Source organism: Marmota marmota, unplaced genomic scaffold, assembly GCF_001458135.2.
Source record: "Marmota marmota marmota unplaced genomic scaffold, marMar, whole genome shotgun sequence".
NCBI classification, from domain to species: domain Eukaryota; kingdom Metazoa; phylum Chordata; class Mammalia; order Rodentia; family Sciuridae; genus Marmota; species Marmota marmota.
The window spans coordinates 11,104,920-11,127,608 of record NW_026000068.1 but is presented as its reverse complement, the minus strand read 5'-3'; the positions used below and the strand labels follow the sequence as shown (position 1 = coordinate 11,127,608).

General features: G+C 40.3%; 1 protein-coding gene across 4 annotated transcripts in view; it reads left to right on the top strand.

The window, feature by feature from the left end:
* The window catches only part of Dnah5 (dynein axonemal heavy chain 5), a 282,316-nt gene that overhangs the window by 234,002 nt on the left and 25,625 nt on the right, over positions 1-22,689 (top strand). For all 4 annotated transcript variants that reach the window (XM_048814008.1, XM_048814007.1, XM_048814009.1 and 1 more), the window contains 8 exons: positions 1,227-1,348; positions 3,125-3,274; positions 8,573-8,818; positions 9,862-10,081; positions 11,417-11,622; positions 12,224-12,427; positions 14,250-14,465; positions 17,135-17,347. In XM_048814008.1, coding sequence (XP_048669965.1) covers positions 1,227-1,348; positions 3,125-3,274; positions 8,573-8,818; positions 9,862-10,081; positions 11,417-11,622; positions 12,224-12,427; positions 14,250-14,465; positions 17,135-17,347 — 1,577 coding nt within the window. The remainder of the gene's footprint in view (positions 1-1,226; positions 1,349-3,124; positions 3,275-8,572; positions 8,819-9,861; positions 10,082-11,416; positions 11,623-12,223; positions 12,428-14,249; positions 14,466-17,134; positions 17,348-22,689) is intronic.

Below are 22,689 nucleotides of genomic sequence, written 5' to 3'. Positions count from 1 at the left end.
GCCTTTCAATAGGCTTTTCCTAACCTATATTATTCTTTTCAGTTTGTTGGAAAGTGGGCAGTTGCCATGGAAATCGGTGTGATATTTATTCAACACAATGCCATTGTCATTAGGTCTTAAACTGCTCCTTGGAGTTAAAACAATGTTTCATTTTATGAGTTAATGTTTCCATGGAAATGGCTTCAAGGCCACACTTATTTGTTGTAAATACACAAAAATGAATTTGGCAAAAGATAACAATTTAGTGGTGTACATGGTACCTGGATAAAGTAGAGACTGGTTCAGTAAGTACATTAAGTATTATTTGTTTACAACTTACTCTGTCCAGAAAAGGACTTTACAGGCAGTCAGTTAGATTGGTTATATTCTTGTAAGAAAAATGCTTAGAATGTATTTTCCTGAAAATACTTTCATGAATGTTATTTGTTAATCACTGTATTTTATGCTGTAGATTATTTCCTAATGCTTTGTTTGACTTAAAATATGATTGTTCACACGTTGAGTTCTTCTGAAGTGGGTAACCTTAACATTTTTAAGGTTTCATTTTTCTTGTGTTGCTGTGTTAATGATAGGAGTTACATGAGCTTAGGTAGACCATCAGTAAATGTAGGCGTCAGTACCAAATGGAAATTTTTGTTGTGGTTCCATTGATCAAACCTTAGTGATTCAGCAGAGCCCCTGGGATGTGCTCAAAATGGACATAACTAATGAACTTGTTTATGAAAGAGAATTCTGTAAACATATGTAGTTCTACTGACATTTCTAGATAAATCCTGGATTTAAAATTAGCTTGCACTAGCACTAGGCCATTCTTGGTATTAACAAAAGGTGCTCATTTAGTGACCTCTACCATGTCCTCAGTCCCAGGTATGTGCTTTCCACATTTATCTCATGACACCCAGGCTTGTTATTTCCAATTTGGAAACTGAGGCCCAGACAGATGAAATGACTTACTTGTCCTGCATCTTGTCCAGGTGGAACTTGGATAGAATCTAGCATCTGTCTTGTTCCAAAGCTATATTACTGACTATTAAATGGACTTTTCCTAAAACCAACTGTTCATTTATTACATTTTAAGCATGTTTTTTATTATGATTTCTATTTCTGTACTTAATAAGTATGAAGGTAGTAAAATAACAAATTAAAAAATTCTAATGAAAATTTTATTAAATAGATTGTTTTACAGTAAAAGAACAATCTCTGAACTTTTTACATCTCATTTGAAGGTGGTGCCTCATTGGATCTTAAGGCATGTCCTCCCAAACCATCCAAATGGATCCTGGACATGACTTGGCTGAATTTGGTGGAACTCAGCAAGATTAGACAGTTCTCAGACATCCTTGATCAGGTAATTTGTTCTTTGAATAGACTTAAGCTAATGTCATGGTGAACAACTTTCTGATTTATCCCTAGCTGCAATGTTTGTGGAGGAGAGAAGTTTCTTAATATTGTCAATCTCAGCTGGTATTGCACGTGCTTGACCTTCGTTGCGGCTCATCCAGACTCCGAGAAAGCAAACTGCATGCGTTGCAGACTGGTCCTGCAGGGGAAATGGGCCCAAAATGTTCAACTAGTGCTGTCTTGGGGCATGTGTTGGAATCACCAGTTGAAGTTCTACAAGTAGAAAGATGATCTATTCAATCAGACTAAATAATTACACATACTTAAAATATTTGTTTCTTTGTAGAGATTAAATGAAAAGAAATATGAAGAACCTGCCACTGGATACTAAATTTTCCTTTCTTGCCTTTTTTCACTTTCCCTCTTCTTCTTCTTCCTCTCTTGATTGTCCCATTACTCTGCTTTGGTTTGGCATTTGGATGTGAACCTCATGCAAACACTTGGCCTTTTACCTTGAGCAGCTATTGTCCTTCCAAAATCATTTAGTTCCTGAGGTCTTGTGTGTGTGTTGGAATAATGGAAGTTGAATTGGGACAAGCCAAGAAGCAAATTTTTGAATATCAGGTGACCACAGAGAAGTGAGATTGGCAGCAAGGTGGCTTTATTCAGCTCCAAGTTGCATTAAGGCTTTTTGTTGACCAGGAAATATCTTCAGGTTGGTTCTTGACCTTCCCAGTTCAAGTTAACCAAATGTTTAAGTTCTGGCATATTTTATGTTTTAGCTGGTGATGTTGTTATTACTACCTTGTAGCTGGGGTGCAAACCATTCTTTTGAATTAGATAACGTTGTGAGGTATGAATGCACTCTTGCTTTTTTCCTTTGTGGAATGACCCCCAATGACTTTTCCTAGGTCATGGTCTGCCATTGAAGTTGCTATCTCCTGGAGATTGTATCTTATGCCTGAAATCCTTCCACATTGTATGGATTTTAATGGTTGAAAGAAGTTATTTTATATTCTAACACCATGCTTTCTAAATATAAATTTAGAATGTTATTTACCCCCTTTGATTGGGCCACAAAGGAAATATACTAAAACTCATAAGATTATGTTTATCTTTAGATGTTGTTTGTTCAATGTTTTTGATTTGCTTCCTCTGTAAAGCTTTTGTCTCTTTGGTTTCTGAACTCCGGGGAAAATGCAATATGTCCTTTTACTCTTTACCAAATAACCTAAAGGTAGCAGGTGTTTGATCGTTCATTTGACAGTGGGATTAAATGTGACACCTCAACTTACCTCACGTTAAAAGAGTATTGACTATAAACCTATTTATTCAATAGTAAACATGTATTAAATGTGTCTGGAGTGGTTCTGGAAGTAAGGATACATCAGTGAATAAGGTGTGATTCCTGAACATGTGAGTATTTTGTGGAGCAATTAGACTCTTTGTAATAGTGAAAATGAATCTTCATTTATTTCTTTATTCATTATAAATTTGTAACCATAAAGACATAAAAGAAATTGAGCCTCCTAGGACTCTCCCTACTTTGGAAGCTAGCTGTTGGCTGGTGTTAATATGTAGAGTGGCTTTGGAGCTAATTACATTTGATTTTTGGACTGTTTTAGACTTTTTGGCCCTAAAATATAAAATAAAAAATTAGTAAAGGAATATGGTTCACACATGTCTAGAATGGTCAGAAGGTTTGATGAAAAATATCTGAACTACTTCTCAAAGATTTTTTTGAGTGATGTGACACATTTCTTATCCCATGGTATTTCTTCAGATATCAAGAAATGAGAAAATGTGGAAAACTTGGTTTGATAAGGAAAACCCTGAGGAGGAACCTCTTCCTAATGCCTATGATAAATCTCTTGACTGCTTCAGACGTCTTCTCCTTATTCGGTCCTGGTGTCCGGACAGAACCATTGCCCAGGTAAAAAGTGTGTCTTAACAGAAACAGAAGAAATGTTTTAAAGGAGAAATTCCCTTTAAACTCAAAGAAATATTTTAAATGTTATTAAATGAGAATTTCCTTGTGGCCATCTATGTAATTTTCTAGCAACACAAATGTGAAAAATGGAAGTGAACCACATACAGATGAGCCAAGGGGTATTTTTGGCTGAGTGATTTATTAACCTCTTTTGGTCCAAGAAGTTCAATGAAAGTAAAAGAGCAAAACCATGATTCTAAGCTTGGCGTGTGGGCATAAAATAAAGGCAGTGCATTATTCTTGTGGACCATTTTACTGTAACTCAAAAGTGATATGGGTGCTCTGTTCTGCTTGTGGTAAGTCAGTGTTGTTTAAGCAGGAAGAATGCAGAGGTATCAAGGAGGAGAGTGTCTAGAGGGAAGGACAGCACTTCTCAGCTTGTATTCACTTCCCCAGAAAAATGTCAAACTCCAAATGTTAGAAAGAAAGGTGTACTAAAACTGTTCGAAGTTTACATGTGATTTAAGTGTAAATCTTGCCTCCAAAAGATACATCTTTTTTCACGACCTTTGATCAGTTGGCTTAGTATAATGGTGATTTGCCACTAAAAAGACTTGGGTCTTGCTTTCACCAATAAAAGTTCAATATTGAGCATAGGTTGACCCCTCAAGGGCTTCTCCGGAGAAGCCATGGAGTACTATAGACTGGAGTCTATAATAGAACACAGGGCATTTTCCCCTCCAGTCTCCACAAGGGAGTGTTAAAAAGATATGGAGTGACCACCCAGGTCCACCTAGGTACCATGGAATCATGAAAACAGCTAGGTCCAATGATTTATTGAGAAAGGAAAAATGAGTTTTGCCACTCAGGGCACTGAGATCACTCATCTTTTCAGTTTTTCTTCTTCTACTTCATTATTTTTATTCTACCCAAATGAATTGTCAAACAGTTGCCTTATTTCAGTGCAATATAGAAGAGAAGGTTCAGGTATAATAGTTTCTCTCTTTCTCTCTCTCTCTCCCCCGCCTTCCCTCCCCCCTTCCTCTCTTCCTTCTTTCTTTCTTTTTCTTTCCCCCACTCCCTTCCTACCTCTTTCTCTTCCTTCCTTTTTTCTTTTTCTTTCTTCCTCTTTCTCCCTCTCCTTCTCTCTTTCTCTTCTTTCTCTCTTTTCTTTTCTCATAAAAACTTTATGAGGTTCTTTGTAACTTGTTGTCTTTATCTTGGCTCTGTCACCCTTGGGCTGAACACAGCCATGGCCTTCTAAATGGTCATCTTGGTCCCATCCTGTGTACTCTGGTCCAAACGATATATTCTGGAAGAAACGGAATGAACCTGCCATTTCTCAGCCTTTCATGCCCTTCGACGGCTTTCTATGGCTCTTATGATAACACTCATGTCCTAAACAAGGTCTATAGGCCCCTCTGGAAATATGTTTTGTCCTCCTAAGATTTTATTCTCACTTTAGAGTTCTTCTTTCTTCTTCTGTTTTTTAAATTTCCTACCAGATGACTTCCTGGGAAGCACATTCGAAGGTCTAAAATGTAGATACATTCAATTTCTGTCCCCTGTAAGTGGCATCTGGCTTTTCATTGCTGCTTCTCTGCATTTCCACTGTGTGTGACTCGGTTCACATCAGGGTTTGCTCAGCCACCTGGTTGCAGGACTGCTGCCCTGTCAGAGGGTGTCTCCTGCACACACGCACACACCGCTGACTCAGACATACTCCACAAGGGGAGGCCCGTTCAGGTGAGAGGCTCACTAGTTTACTTTCTCCCCTACTCAAAGGTGAGTGAGCCTGTTTCACTGGGAATAGACACTTGAGATAGGACGTTCTTCTGAGTTGGGTGAAGAGTAACCTGCAAAATGTGGCACTCTATTTCCATTCATGCCATTGAGATGCCAACTTTTTACAGATTGGCAGGCTGTGCAGAAGCCTGGCTGCCCACACTGAATCAGTTCTTCCACAATTTATACGGACATCCTTCTGTCCCCAGATGATGACTTGTTCTCTTTTGCCCCCAGATTCCTGTGTATGTGCCCTCTGCGTAGAATGCTCACCACTCTGACATTCTTGGCTATCTTCTTTGCCTAGGTGAATCTACTCTTTTCCAAGCAGCAGCTTAAGTGCTCCTTTCACAAGCAAACCTACTCAATGTATTTCTGAAAGGTTAATCATTTTTGTATTTTCATATCATTCTGCAGACTGTAAATCTTCAAAACTAGCTTATTTGCTATTACCTTCTCAATGTTTATGTAATGCGGGGGAACGGCAGGCTTCTCAAAAGCACGGTCATTTGTCTACTGTTTTGTCTTTAAAATCTGTCTCTGTGCTCTGAACAGAGGGGAGGTCATGGCTTAAAGTTTATACCTGTGTAGGGGGGATATTTGCCAGATAGAGAGATGCAGTAATACCTGTGCTGGCCCAATGAGATAACTCAGGGTGTTAAGTGAAAGTTAAATGTTAAATGAAAGTTGAAGTAAGAAGAGGAAGAAAGGTACTCCTATTGCCTGAGTTTTCTATAGTTTCAAGTCCATGCCAACTACACTAGAGACTTGTCTGGAATTGTAGAGTATTCCTATGTAACATCTTTTCATCATAGACTCATTGCAACTCTTTAGACTTGAAGTCATGGCTATGATCCTATATGAGAAGTCTCTTCTCCAGGAACAGGAATTTTATCCTCAGAATTCAGTCATAATTCTCATTAGAGGTGAGATAGCCTTCTCTATCACCTGTTCCAGGAGTTGGCAAAACAGAGCTCACTGACAAAGATTGACCCACTGCCTGTTTATGAATAGCTTGTGAATTAAGAATCATTTTTATATTTTTAAATACCTGAAAAAGTCACAAGAATAATATTTTGTGACTTGTAAAATTATATTCCATTTAAATTTCAATGTCTATAAAGATTCACTCATTTTTATTGACAAATAATAATTGTATGTATTTATGGGGTACAAGGTAATATTTCATTACTTGTGTGCATTGTGGAATCAGGCTACAGTGTTCATTGGGACATAGCCTTGCTCATTTGCTTATAAACTCCCTATGATTGCCTGCATGCTGCAATGGCAGAATTGAAGCAGAAATTACTTACCATCTGGCCCCTAAGTATTCTAGCATGTTAGCTCATGTCTCCTGTGGTGCTGTTCAGGTTGGATCAGTGCTGACCTATATGGTGGTAAGAGCTTTGTTGGCTCTTCTTTATCCTGGGGTAACAAGCACTTGATGCGGCACTTGGTGGAGATGCTGCAATGATGGCAGGTACCTGTGGCTGCGAAACAATGTGACTCTGCAATGCCAACGTGTCCAGCTTTTGAAGCCCTTCCTGACCACAGAGCTCACTGCTTCACTGATTCTGATTGAATGTGTACATAGGGCAGATTTTTGAGGAAATCCAGGAACATGTCAGGCAAACTTTTTAAATACCTGTCAGAAGGCTGCAGAAAAATGTGTGTGCATTTAGACCCAGATTAGAGACTTTGATACTGAATCTTGATAACCTATAAAAAATATTGAAAGGAAAGAAAATAAATGTCGACTGTTCCCCAAATTCAATTAGATTGAACTCCATCCATTTCTTCAGAACACCTCTCAACCACTGAAACTTAAGGGAGGAAAGTTGGAATGCGAGACCACTCCAAGAGCAAGGGGCCCAGGCTCCAACTGGTCATTTCATTGCCATTGGCCTAGCTCTGCCAGCAAGTGAGGGCCCTGACTAGCACCTGGACCTTTGGGAAGCCAGTGGAAAGGCTTTCCCCCAAAGTCCTCGAGAGATAGTTGCCAAGTTCAAGAAAGCCGAGTCCTCTACCAAATGGACACGCCTTTTAATCTTGCATTGCTACAGTGGACTGAAGATTATTGGGAGGGATTGGGACTTCAGAAGATGGTGGAGGGCCCCACATCAAAATGATCTAGCTCTTTCTGAATTAGTGGCTATAGGTTTAGGGAATTGGAACACTAATTTTTTTTAAAAATTTTCCTTCTTTTGGGGAAGATGAATATTTCATAGCAGAGCTTTTAAGAAAGACCCACTCCCCTCTCACATGTCCATAAACCAGGAGGAATCAGGAAGTGTAACCTCTGTGGACATTCAGCAGTTGAGCCTCAGTTGGCACCTACTTCCTTTCTCTTACCAAGATACCAGAGCTGCATTGGTAAACCAGGAGATTCCTTTGTCATGGCCACCACCTCCCTGTCTCTAACCAGTAAAGAGGACAAACATGGTGAGGAACCTCATATCAATTTGGAAGCTCAGGAACTTGGGTTATGCCAATCACTTTGAAGATGAATGACAAGATATCAAAGATGAGGGAAGAGTGAGTGTATACTACCAGATGAAATTAAACTGTGGATTCTTTTAAGCCCAAGATACAGGTTTAAACAGTTCGAACTCCTCTTGGGTCCAGGTCTAGCTGAAACCTTTTGAATTCGAGGGAAGTTGTTCTGAGGCTGCGTGTTTCACTAGGAATAGGAGTGGGGAGATTGCATGTTTTGAGAATGGTAATGCAGGGAATCCTATTGGGGATGGAAACCTGCATTTTGCCCACCTGAGTTGGGAGAAGATATAAAAATTGGAAAAAGAATTTCTCTGAGAGAATCCAGTTATTTCTGAAGGAAATAGAGATTAAGGGTCATATCAAAATACTATTTTTTGAAAAATAAGCAGCATTTTTTTACGTTGTTTGGAAAAGGGACTATGTTGTTATTGGAGATATTTTATGGCAGAAAATGAAGTGGATAAAGTCTGTTAATGTCCTATTGTGAACATGGGTTTCACTGGAGGCAAAATTAATAAAAGGGATGAACCAAAACTGAATGATGAAAAGAAAAATGATTGAATAAATCTTTAGAAAACTAATTCATGCATTCAGTACCCAATATATTTCATTCAATACATGGTCATTTAATAGTTATATATTTGATATGTATCTATTAGATACTAGACATCATGCTATTTCCTTGATTGTTTAAATACATACATATATTTGTCTTATAGGATCTGAAATAATAAAGTATCCTAATATTTTTATTTCTTGTGTATAGCAAGAAGCTATCTGGACTAAGAGGCATTCAACTTGGTTTCTGATCTTTTAACAAATTTTGTTTGGCAAGCGACACAGCCTCTCTGCCTATAGAATGGGAATATGAACAACAAGCAAACAAGAAAAAGAAGTCTCTGACCTATTGCCCTGGCAGGGTTACTATGGACATCCTTGAGATACTTTGAAAGTTACACTGCATTGTGTACAGAAAGGAGTTGAAGCAATTCTTGTTGACTTTTGAACTGTTTTTGGCAGGCCCGCAAGTACATCATGGAGTCCATGGGGGAAAACTATGCCGAAGGAGTTATCCTGGACTTGGAAAAGACGTGGGAGGAGTCAGACCCACGGACTCCACTCATCTGTCTCCTCTCTATGGGCTCAGACCCTACAGAGTCCATCATTGCCTTGGGGAAGAGATTGAAAATAGAAACCCGTTATGTGTCCATGGGCCAGGGCCAGGAGGTCCATGCACGAAAGCTATTGCAGCAGACCATGGCAAATGTAAGACCAAATATCTCGTTTAAAAAAAAATTCTCAAGATTATGATGTGGGCATTGCAGATGATTTTCTACATATTCCTTAGGTTAGATAATGAGGAAAAGATATTTCATGATCTCGAAGTTTGCCTGAATTGTTTTATACAAAGAATCTTCTTACACTCATAGTATAATTTATTCAAAAAGATATGGCCTATTGTTTTCTAAGTCTTATATTGTGAGTGGTCTGATTCCCAGGGAAGTTCCTTCCATATTTTAGAGGGTATGTGTCTGGCTGGTGGTATTCCAAGAGCACAAGGGGGAAACGTAGTAGCAGGTCTTGACATTCAGGGGGAGAACTTTCTTTCTCCTGTTTTCAGCGTGGTTATTAGACCTTCGTGTGCTGGTCTCTCCAGTTCAGAACCTGTTTTGCCTTCTAAAGAATATCAGTGTCTCACCTTTCATTGACTTTCAATCTTCCTCTTTCAGCCCTTCTTGCCAAACTTCCAAGGGTGCCTTCTGCCACCTGCTCTCGGGGGTTTGGGGAGTTATGTGATACAAATCAGCTTACACATCAGCTTTCCCCAAACACCAGGTTAGGACTCAGCTTTCTTGAGCCTGTTTTAAATGGTATTGAGATTATTCTCTTACTGTCTTTGTCCTTAGGAGTTCAGACTTTTAAAAGTGTCCCTTCATTATAGGGTTAATGGAATTCGTAAGGGAGCTGAGTTAAGTGGATGGTTTCAATCCACTGTCTTTACTTGGAAGTCCTGCAGACCTTTTTCTGTTTTACTTTGGTTATTGGGTGACTATTACTGTGGGTCATCACTGTGATCGGCATGGTAGTATACCACAAAATGCATACGGCGACACCATCAAAGCACATCTCAGTTAAATGTTACTGTATTCTCAATATGACCTGGATTAACTTAAAGTGGTTCTTGTGCTTCTTTAGCAGATTTTAGTTATTTAACTTCTAAGTTAAATTTTTTTTTTCAAAAATTTTTTTTTTAAATTTCTGGGTGGAACACAAAATAACCTAGTTTCCATTTATTGTTCTTGACTTAGGGAGGATGGGCGCTTTTACAGAACTGTCACTTGGGACTTGATTTTCTGGATGAACTCATGGACATAATTACAGAAACTGAGACAGTGCACAGCGCTTTTCGCCTGTGGATGACCACTGAGGTTCACAAGCAGTTTCCCATTACACTCCTTCAGATGTCCATTAAATTTGCCAACGAACCTCCACAAGGCCTCCGGGCAGGACTCAAGAGAACATATGGTGGTGAGTTGAGGAAGACTTCGGATCTATAGGTTGTTTTATTTTTATTTTTTGCATATAATTTGTTTTCTTGAAGGAATTATAAAAGCAGAATTAGCAAATAATACTCTTATTTAACTTGCTGGAGAGCAATGATCCCCTCACATCATGCTCCATGGGAAACAGGCTCTGCTGTGTCCAAGCCAAGTTCACGGTTTCCCCCTTAATTTTCCTGCCATTGCTCCTTGTCAGCCTATTGCTCTTCTCCACCTAGACACTGTCTTTTATGTAAACACACAGAATCAACAATTTGGCTGCTTATGGCCTTTGTGCTCCGTATCTAAAGTAGTACAGTAGCCTTTTCCAGGAGGAGTCTGAATTGAAAGGATGGCCTGTCTCCATCCGTTAGGGCCGCCTGTCACAACATCAGCCAAGTTGAAAGACGGTGGTGACAAACAGACAAAGACGGCCTCCAGTCCTGAAGGGAACTGAGATTGCGCTGCTTGTCTGCTCCTCTGCTTTGTAGCATCGGGTCTGGAATTCGTGGTCATGAAAAGAGCAGGAAACCTGGAGTCGGGAGTCTTGATTCTGTGTTTCCTGAAGACAACTGCTTTGCTGTCATGAGTGCTAGTCGTTCAACCAAACTGAGTGTCAGTTTTCTCAAATGTAAAAGAGGGACGGGAAGATCTATCCAGGAAGATTGGAATGAATTGTAGCTAAATGAATGTGTTTAATCATTATGTTATAGTTTGAAAAATCTGCACAGGTTTTTTTTGGGGGGAGGTTGCTAATAAGAGTCAAATTCCTTTGACAAGGTAATATGGGGATAAAATAGAGGTGGAAGGGTAATGGCAGTAAAAAAATTAACTAATATGCAACTTTTTATGTAATATATAAATATGTAATAATAATAATGATTTAGGGAATGTACCTAGGTTGCTGTGGGCTTCTAAATATATTATTTTAATTAATATTGAATTATTAAGTGTATATGCTCTGACTATATACCCCAATAATAATGATACAACAATTATTAGTAGCAGTTATAATGGTAATAATAGCATTTATTTTATCTGTTATTATCCTTCTATTCCTATTTTATTCTCACACTATTTTGCTAGATTGGCAGGAGCTTGACCCATGTTAACAACCCTGCCTCCCAATATTTTTGCAAATTCTTCACAGAGGAATGGTCCCTGGACACCCAAAACTTAACTTATAATTGTCATATGTATGTAATAAAAATTCAAAATAAATGCAGTTTAGTATCAGGAGTTTGTAAAAATAACTACTTATGAAAGAGATAGAAAATAAAGGCATTAGAGAGAGGATTCACGTTTTCAATGGCTGACCTCACAGGTGTGAGCCAGGACCTGCTGGATGTGAGCGCAGGGATGCAGTGGAAGCCCATGCTGTACGCGGTGGCCTTCCTGCACTCCACGGTCCAGGAGAGGCGCAAGTTTGGTCCCCTGGGGTGGAATATTCCCTATGAATTTAATCAGGCAGACTTCAATGCCACTGTACAGTTCATCCAGAACCACTTAGACGACATGGATATCAAAAAGGTACCGCTGTGCTTGTTGGCCCTTGTCACAGGGACTCTGGGTGAGGGTGGTCAGGCTCAAGTGACTGCTTCACTTGGGAAGTCACGTGTGAGCCATCATGATGTCACAGCAATTTGTCAAACCCACCTTTTAACTTCAGTGGGAAAAATGGAGGAATTTGATTCTCATTTCATTTCTCAAAGTCAAGTTGACGTCCTATGTCCACAGCCTGTTGCAGGGGTGGAGGGTGGAGTTAGGGGAAGGGGATTGATTTTAAATCCTAAAAATTAAAAATGAGAATCTAGAATGCATTGGAAATGTGTGCTTTTTAAGGAACTGCCTCAGTATTCTCTCAAGAAGTAAACAATTTTCATATTAATATTGAAGTATGAAAATGTATTAATGCCTCAAGAGGGTGTTTCAAATAAAAAACATAAGCTCAAGTAACCCCTCCTGTCTGCCTATTTAGTCTGCTCTCTGCACTCTGTCTTCACTTCCTGATGACGGATAACTGACTGGAATGAAGGACTTTGATGACAATGACCATGTGGATGTCACTTGGCAAGAAACAAGGATGAGACAAGAGTCATTTCTGCATAATTGCTCTGGTTTATTTTCCCAGGGTGTCTCGTGGACCACTGTCCGCTACATGATAGGAGAGATTCAATATGGAGGCAGAGTCACTGATGACTATGATAAGAGATTGTTGAACACGTTTGCAAAGGTTTGGTTCAGTGAAAACATGTTTGGACCAGATTTCAGCTTTTACCAAGGATATAATATTCCAAAATGCAGCACCGTGGATAACTATCTTCAATATATCCAGGTTGGTCAACCACAGAGTTTTATGTGTAGAGCAAATATTGGCAGCCTTTTGACCTTCTTGAGATTTATTTACATGGTTTGTACAGCTTTTAAAACAAACTTTAATGGAAATATATATGTATATAGCTTTTGCTATAAATGCTTTCTTCATATTTTTATGTTTGCTTGATTAAATGTTTATGTGCAATCTGAGTGTATTTTCTGTGAATTCTTTAGCCAGTTCTCTTCTCTTTTAATCCCTTGGTGAGTTTCCTTTGGAGAGATGATAGATTGGGCAGATGTTGACCTATACTAGTCACCTGGGGCTCTCTGCCTGTGAGACTTTTGGTTACCACAGTTGTAGGGCAAGGGCAGTTTGTAGACTCAGCCTGTTCTGTTTTCCAACTCACTTGACTGGTCCTGTGAGATTCATTCCTTAATCTTGGCTTAATGGGTGTATATGGTACAACATCCAGAAACCTGCTTTGTATAGGTGCTTCCTTTAAGCCAGGGCTCCTTAACTTTAGCCCTATGACATGCGTTATTCTCTGTCACAGGGGATTATCTTGGCATTGTAGCATGGCTGGCAGCATCCTTGGCTTCTACCCACTAGATGCCAGCAGCACCCTCCTACCCACTGTAAGAACCAGAAAACTCTCCAGGCATTGCCACATGACCCCTAATGGGCAAAACTGTCCCATTTACAAGGAGTACTGCCCTTATAAGGTAGATTTTTGTCAGTAAATTTGGAAGGGGGGCATAGGGCAAAAATCTTATTTTCAAGGTAACTATTCTTTCTATCTCTATACCTGAGTTCATTAGACCATGATTTAGCAGTCTCTTTGGCCTCTAGGATTTATCTCAGAGTAACAAGCCAAAGCACAACAGCCCCAAAGGGCTAAATTTATCAGTGTATTTATAGCTTTTTTTTGATATATTAATGTAATGAGTTCATCATATATTACCACCTCTACACTTTTATTAATTCAAATCAACAAATATATTTGTCTTGCTGTACCGTATGTGTCTTTAAATCATTAGCAGTGTATAGGAAAAGTGCCTGTGAAGGTGTAAATTTAGGGATGCCTGTACACATACTTTTTGTATATACCTCATTTCAGAATTAAATTGAGGTAGCTCATAAGAAGATATTATGTAAAATGAACAAAATACAGAATACGGGAGGGAAAGTATGAACAAGACAATAATAAAGTTAACAATAAGATTCATACCTAGAAATATATATCAAGTTTTAAGTAAATTTCCTTTCTCCCAAAGGTTGAGGGAGTTGGCTGCCTGATTATTCTGCTTTGGCAGTTTCTCACTCTGCATCTCTTTGTTTTTCTGTCTCTGCTCTTCTCTCAATATTTCTCTTTTTCTAGTCTCCTTCTTTCTACCCAGGAGAGTGCGACTCCTGTGGTCTTATTCGGCATGCTTGCTAAAGTTCTCATTTCCTGGTCTCTTATAAACATCATAGCTACTAATTATACAAGATTTATTTAACTGGCTTGAATTAGATTTGACTATCAGAAGACAAACTACCAACCCACAGCTCCTTCTCTATCTCACATATTACATAATGAGGCAGTATCTCCACTTAAGTTTTGCCAGAGATACAGACCTTAATGAACCATGAGTCTCTTTTGGTTTTCAATGTTAAGATTTTACAAAGCATCTCTTGATTCTTTTCTTGAAAAATAATTGAGGTTTGTAACCTACCTGACACAGAGAAGGCATATTTAAATGGTTCTCCTGGTAGAAGCATTTTTTGTTTCCTAAGACGTCACAATTCAGCTGGTGCTTACATAGGCAGTCTGTGCTCATCTGGAGTGTTCACTGTTCAGAGCTTGCCAGCCTATGACAGCCCCGAGGTGTTTGGGCTGCACCCCAATGCCGACATCACCTACCAGAGCAAGCTGGCCAAGGACGTGCTGGACACCATCCTGAGCATCCAGCCCAAGGACAGCTCTGGTGGAGGGGACGAGACCCGGGAGACTGTGGTGGCACGGCTGGCTGATGACATGCTGGAGAAGCTGCCCCCAGACTACAGCCCATATGAAGTGAGTTGACAAAATCCTGACAGAATGTCAGTGGAGGGTGTGTCTGGTTGGTTGGAGAGTGATGAAGAAGGAAGAAGGGCAAAAGATGAAATGATTTCTTATGCAGACTTAAAGAGGAATGAAATCGTGGCATTCGCAGGTAAATGAATGGAGCTGGAGAATATCATGCTGAGTGAAATAAGCCCAAACCCCAAAGAATAAAGGCCAAATGTTTTCTCTGATAAGCAGATGCTGAGCCATAATGGTGGGGGTAGGAAGAAGGAAGGAACTTTGGATTGTGCAGAAGGGAATGAGGGGAGGGGAGGGGATGTGGGGATGAGAAGGACTGTGGGGTAGATGGACGTTATTTTCCTATATACACGTCTGATTACGTTACTGGTGTGACTCTGCATCGTATTCAGCCAGAGCAAGGAGAAGTTGTGCTTCATTTGTGTACAGTGTGTCAAAATGCATTCCACATTGGGGCTGGGGTTGTGGCTCAGTGGTAGAGCGCTTGCCTAGCACATGCAAGGCCCTGGGTTCAATCCTCAACACCACATGAAAAAAATAAACAAATAAAATAAAGGTATGTGTCCAACTACAATAAAAAATAAATATTTAAAAAATGCATTACACTGTTATATATAACTAATTAGAGCAATTTTTTAAAAAATATTTTATGAATATACAACCAGTGTAACTCCACATCATATACAACCACAAGAAAGGGAAGTTATACTCCATGTATGTATGATATGTCAAAATACATTCTACTGTCATGTATAACTAAACATAACAAATAAAAATTAAAAAAAATTAAAAACAAGCTTCCAAAAGAACCAGAGAAAGAAGTTTTTGAATGTATGGATGTAATCATTTCAAAATATAGATAATAAATAAATAGATGACAATGTTAACATTTATTTCTAAATTATGAGTGCTTGCTTGCTGATGATTTGGGATCACTTTTCTAGAACCTTCCCTTGTTATACTTTATAATGTCATTTGTTAAGAGGAAATCAATTTATTATTAAGGTACCAAGTGACTATATATGTGGTATAGTTAAAGATACCCCTTAAAATTCAGGCCTTTGTCATTTCAAAGAGTCTATACGTACAATATTACGTCTCTGCAACTTCTTCATCTCACTAGTTTTGAAAGTAGATATTTTAAAATATGTAAATAGCTTCAAAGAAGATTTATAATTATGAAAGTTAATTCTTTGGATGTTTTAATGGATTTGTGGAAAGATTTACTCTGATAGCATTTTGTTTTAGATTCTTTGATAAAACCCGCAGTAAGTGGCTTACTTACCATGGAAGAGATGACCTGGAGTAACCACATCATACTTTTGACTCAGAGTCAACATGGTGATTTTTTTTTTTTGTATATCATTCTTTTTCATCTGATTAAAAAAAAAAACAACATTTTCTTAGTTGTCAATGGACTTTATTTATTTATATGTGGTGCTGAGAATTGAACCCAGTGTGTCACACATGCTAGGCAAGTGCTCTACCACTGAGCCACAACCCCAGCCCTCCATCTGATTTTTGAAGTAATCCTGCAGTGTTCTATGCCTTCAGCATCCTACAGTTTTCTGCTAAGCTGGAGATTTTGGTTGCTTGTGGTATAGGCTGAACTCAGAGACCTGTTGTCAAGGAGATAATTTCCCTGGATGAATCTCTGATCACTGGCTTGTAGAAAATCAATACCATTATCAGCTTTCATAAGTACTTTTCATTATAGGATCAGGAAAGAAGTCATTCACATCTACCAGACGTTGAAATATTTATGAGGAAATTAAAACATCTACAAATAGAATAACAATTATGTAACACGTGGCGAGTAAATTTAGAAGAGTCTTCCTCCTCTTGCTGATTTTTACAGTGCCATCTTGGGATAAAACAATTCAGCCTATCTGCTGTGCAGAAGATCCTCAAGACTTATAGAACAAAAATGAAAGAATGGATGGAAGCTTCATGGAAGAAGCAGAAAGTCTTAAAAATGAAAGTCTAGTTTTGAGGGGACAGCCAAAGAATGATTGTGTGCATGTGCAAGTCCACCTCTACCACCACCACCACATCCACCTCTACCACCACCACATCCACCTCTACCACCACCACCATATCCACCAAACCCATCTCCATCCACCACAACCACCTCCATCTCTACCACCACCACCACCATATCCACCTCTATCACCACCATCAAATCCACTTCCACACACCACCACCACATCCACCTCTACCACTATCACTACCACCACCACCAGTACAACATCCACCTCTAATACCACCACCACCACTACCATATCCACCTCTACTACAACCAAATCACCTCTACCACCATCACTACCACCATCATATGTATGTGTCCATGGTTGTGTTCAGATTGACAGTAAATGAACTTGTGTCAGTAAATGTATTTGCTGTCTAGGAGATCTCATGGTTATGGTGATGTCTTTTACATTTTCTTTGAATTAATGGCTGCCTGCTCTTCCCTACATGCTATGAAAATTCAAGCTGGTCATCTAAGAGATGTTTTCTTTCCCATTTCTTCCTTTCCCCACCATCTACAAAATAAAACTTTAGTACTTATGGGATTGTAAAAATTTGGCCAGGGTACCAGCTCCATAAAATCTGAGTAACTGACTTATTTTTAATGAGTGCTTTGAATGTCTCTGTGGCAGGTGAAAGAGAGGCTGCAGAAGATGGGGCCATTCCAGCCGATGAACATTTTCCTCCGGCAGGAGATAGACAGAATGCAGAGGGTGCTCAGCCTTGTCCGCAGCACCCTGACTGAGCTAAAACTTGCTATCGATGGCACCATCATCATGAGCGAAAATCTGCGAGATGCATTGGATTGCATGTTTGATGCCAGAATTCCTGCTCGTTGGAAAAAAGTATGTCTAACTCTGCTCTTATTCTGCCCAGTCACTCATTAATTCTCATGTGAAAAACACCTACGAAAAATTTACTTAAGTTGGTTCTTTTGCTTAGGGACTAATCATCTTAGAACCCTGAATATTAAGATTGCAGGTAGGGAAGAAAATTATTTAGCATATCTACATATCAGATGCTTTAGTAAACAACGTACATGCACTATTTCATTTAAATTTTGCATTTTATTGTCCTCACTTTACAGTTGAGGAACATGCAGTGGGGAAAGGCTAAGTCTTTCCCCAGATCACACTTCTAAGAAGTACAAGAATCAGAATTCAAACCCAAGCTCTTAGACTCCAAAGTCTAAGATGTTAGTTTTGTAGAGAGAAATGTGCGAATATTAAAAATCATGCCAAAAAGAAAAAATACTTTCCCTGCTGTGCCTATAAATATAGTGTATAGTGTGTCTATCTCAAAGTAAAAAGATAATAATTCAACAGCATGCTTACTGACCACCTGTTAGCAGTTGTGCTGAAGACAGATGTGGTTTTGAAGAACAATTTTCCACTTGGAAAGTACAGTGAGCTCCTGAGTGTCTTTGTAAGGAGGAAGCTGAGTGTGTTTTAGGAGAGGACATTTGAGGGGCTGGAGCCTAAATGCCATCCTTTTCTTGTGCTGTATTTAAGTCTCTCTCTCTTTCTCTGTTATGTGTGCATGCCCATTTCAAGGGAACATGCAAGTGAAATTTCTAAGGTTAATAATGAGAAAATATATAGGAAAAGAGTAGGTGGTGTTACAATGTTCTATCTCATATTTCCTGGGGAAATGTGGATCTGGCGCACTGCATCCTTGGAGTATGATCCTTGCTATCATTTGGGGTGGCCCCACTCCCACAACATGAGCCCAGCAAGTGCTGACCAGGCAGCTCCCTGGCCCAGTGTCTCCTCTCCCAAGAGTTTTAATTCTACTCCACTTCCCTTAATGCATATGTTGCACCAACCTAAAAGTCAAAAGACCAAGTAGGGATGTGGCAGGATTCTCCTCTTTGCAGCCTCAAGTTGCCAAATTCAGGGAAGCCCGGCACACAGTTGTGTTTCCTCCAGCTGGGATCTGCTGCCTGGGAGCAAGACTGGCAAGGGATGACTGAGGTGTTTCTTGTTGGCCAGTCAGGCCTGTGTCTCAGACTGGGTACAGCAGAAATGTCTTTTCTCACAGTGCTGGAAGCTCTGTGTCTAAGATCCAGGTGTCGGTGGGGCCATGCTCCCTTCAGAAGTTCTTGAGCAAATATGTCTCTGCTTCATCCTACTTTGGGTGGCCCCAGGAATTCCTTGGCTTGGGCAGCCATAGTGCCTTCATCTTTACGTGGCATTCTCCCCTGTATATTTCCATCATCTTTCCTTGGATTATTTCTGCATTTCTGTCTGTGTCCAAATTCCTTTTTTTTTTTTTTTCCATAAAGACAGTAGTCACATTGGATCAGGGCCTGCACCAGTAATTTCATTTAAACTTGATTACCTCTGTAATGACCCTATCTCCAAAGAAGGTCACTGTCTTAGGTACTAGGAGTTAGGATTTAAATATATCTTTTTTGAGGAACAGAGCAACCCACAACAGATGGAGTGGTAGCTAGATTATGGAGCTATTTGCCCTGGGGGAGATTATAATGAAGGACGAAGAGAAGACAAAATGGGAGAAAATGTATTGATGGGAAGCAAGTGATGGAACCAGAGTCAGAGACCATGTTTAGGTTGCGTAACTGCTCTTGAACAAGTGAATTAGATATGGAGACCGTGGTGGGAGAGTCAAAAGTGGAGTTGGAAATCTTGGCGGTGGCCTATGTTGGGTTATTTTAGGGGACTAATAAAATAGCTCATTTCTTCACCTGGATTCCAAAAGAAGAGGAAGACAGGGAGCAAGGAAGACTCTAGAACATTTTGTCAGAGAACTGTATTGGAGAATACAGATTATATCTACTTTAAGGTGAACTGCCTTAAATGGAACTTGGAATTAGAAAGATTTAGTGGCCAGCAACACTGCACTGGGCAATGTCTCATGAACAGACCTCCCTGTGAAGCTAGGAGCAGAGCAAAACGCATGCTGTCTGCAGACATCTTAGTCCTAAAAGAAAAAGAGGAAGAGCTGGGCCTCCTAATATGTACCTCTTTCCTCCTGCTGCGGTGGCTTTCCAACCACCTGCAGCTTCACAGCCAAGACCTTGACACACATTTTAGAAGCTAATGTTACAGCAGCTCTCCACTTCATTATGCCCCTAGTTAAGTCCAGTGGGTCCTTGGCTCCACATAGTTGCTCTGGGACCTATCTGGTGGAGGTCTCACCATTGGAGAGCATGCTACCAGGAGCACATGGCCTCTGAGATCAGACAGCAGAGGGAAGAAAGACTGACAAGGCATGCTGGGTCTGAACTTCCTGGGTCAATGAGGGATCCATGCCACTTTCAGTCAGCATCTGTGGATCTGAACTAGAGCCATGGACCAAACCTAACTGCATGGGAGACTGGGAGGGGTAGGGAGTGCATGGGATGCTGATGACCACAACCTGCCTCTGAAACACCCACAACCCTGCCCGTTTCTTGACTTCCTTGGCCTGGGGATGTGGAGGAGGTAGAGCTAATTGGAGGGTTACATAAAGGGAGTTCTCTCCTCATGGAAGAAAATACAGGAGCGGAGAAAACATACTCCTCCCAATGGGGCAGTGTTGATGACAAGTGTGGATGTGGGAGTGGGGAATGAAATGGAATGGTTAGGAGGGTCATAAGGGGTCTGAAGAGATAAAAGAGTAGAATGTTAAGTGGATGCTAATGTTACCCAGGAGGATTAATGACAGTAAATAAATGTAGATGTGGGTATGAGTATGGGCTCTGGCCAGAATATCTGCGTTCAAGTCATGACTCTTTTAAGCTGTATAACATGGGATAAATTAGTTGGCTTGCTGTGCCTCAGTTCTAGTATTTGTAAAATGGAAATAACAGCATTATGCCATTGCTAGCAAGTTTGTGCAGATTAAATGAATTGTTATGTGTAAAGTGCTCAGAATAGTGCTTGGCACATGGCCCAGTGCTTATGATTATTATTAGCAAAACCACACTATCTACCTTCAGCACTGTTACCATAATCAACCACAACCATTACCTCTGCCACCGTCATCACCATCTCTACCAAGACTACCACTACCACCACCACTAACATATCCACTTCCACCACCAGCACATCCACCTCTACCACCATTACTACCACTACCACCACTATCACCACCACCTCTACCAGCACTACCACCAACACCACAACCATTGTCACTACCACCACCACCACCACATCCACCTCTATCACACCACCATATCCATCTCTACCACACCCACATATCCACCTTTACCACCACCATGAAAGCCACCTCCACCCACCACAACCACATCCACCTCTACCACCATCATCACATCCACCTCTACCACCATCATCACATCCACCTCTACCACCACCACATTCACTTCTACTTCCACTACCACATCCACCTTTACCACCACCACCAAACCCACCTTCACCCACCACAACCGCATCTGCCTCCACCCCACCACCACCACATCTACCTCTACCACCAACACAATATCCACCTCTACCACCATCACTGCCACCACCACCACCACCCCCACATCCACCTCTACTACCACCACATCACATCTACCAGCATCACTACCATCACCATTATCACCCCCTACCCTCAGGACCACAGTTATTTGGGGGATTGAGTGAAGAATAAACTAGAAAGAATAAGAGGGTGTGGTAATTAGTTGACAGAAACAAAAAGAGGTAGGGTGGTATGTGAAGAAGGCATGAGACTCAGGGGAACAGAATGATGCAAAGTGATGACCTATTGACATCATCAGAAAGGACAAGGACTTCTACTATTGCCCTGGTTCTGAGGGCTGTGGAGGTGAGGGAAGCAGCAGCCTACACTTTGGGAATGTTGCAAGGGGAGAGCCTGTCCTGGGGGAAGATTTCAGTTTAAGAGAGGGGTGGAGGAACTGTCTAGGAAAGAGATGGCGGATTTAGAGGAGTTTTCTGCTCGTGTTGCTAAAGATGCTAAAATTAGAGTGGACAGGCTTCAGAGGGCAGGAGGCTGGAGATTGGGCCAGAATGGGAGATATCCAGAGGGCAGCGGATAGCTATGAAATTGGAGACTTGGCCTCCTATAGGTTATTAGGGAAAACAGAGATGAGACAAGATGGGATTAGAACTGCTAGTCTCTTTGAGAATACATCAGTGCCAAATCTCAGATATCTTACCCAGGGCTTTGGCAGATTCCAAGACAGCAGGTCCTGCAGGTAGCATGCAATAATTAGAACTTCTTGTTTCCTCCATCTTATTTGATTCCACCGTCCACCCCTCCAGTCATATGCTTAGAAACTCAGAATCATCTTTTTGGCAGATTCCTTTACTTTCTCCTTAACTTTCCATAAATTCATTGCCAAGGACAGAGAGTGTTCTCAGTTTCCCCTTTTCATTGCCAATGACAGAAGAAGGACCTTCCAGGTCACTGCCCATTGCAAGTTAATTCTCCATTAAACCAGATCACCCAACTCCACCAGCACAGGCTCTGGAGCCAAACAGGGATCCTTCCCAAGAGGTACCCTTTTGCTAATGGCTCCCTCTGCCCTCAGGGTAGATGTTGCATATCTCTTTTAGGTAATGACACACCTATAAAGATAGGCTTAGAATGAGTTACTTGATTCATAAATTATGATCTATTTATTCAGTTTTTATTCTTCACAACTTATTATCAGTCAGTAGAATCCCAGTAGTTCTTGAAATACCGGCAAATTAATTCCTGAGATGTTTGAAATTCAAGTAGTACAGCTACCCTGGTTGATTACTGCATTTATTCATATGTAAAATATTGCAGTTCAAATGATATAAGCTATGGTTTATAGATACCACCAGTGCTGCTTCTGACAGCATTAAGGGTAGGTTCATGCCAACTGTCATAGTGGAAGGTCCCAGGTGAATTGAGGGAGAACTAGAGGCAATACATGCAAATACTTAGTACAAAGTAAAGCAACTGAGTTTCTATTTCTGCTCCTTAATGAGCGGAAGTGTAAGTGCATTCTAAAGGGACAATTGCTCCAGAAGGAAACCTGTTGTTTACCTTATTAAAAATAAGTAGAAGAAGCCTTCTATGGTTTATTGTCCACAGAATATAAAGTGTGGATGATTTATCCTGATATTCCATGAACACATTTATGTAAATAAAAATCCTGTTTTTTACTGTATCTAATTGAAATGGTAACCTAAAAAATGCTGAGAGCTTGCTAAATTTAATGCATAAATTGTTTTGATTCCTTGATAGCATA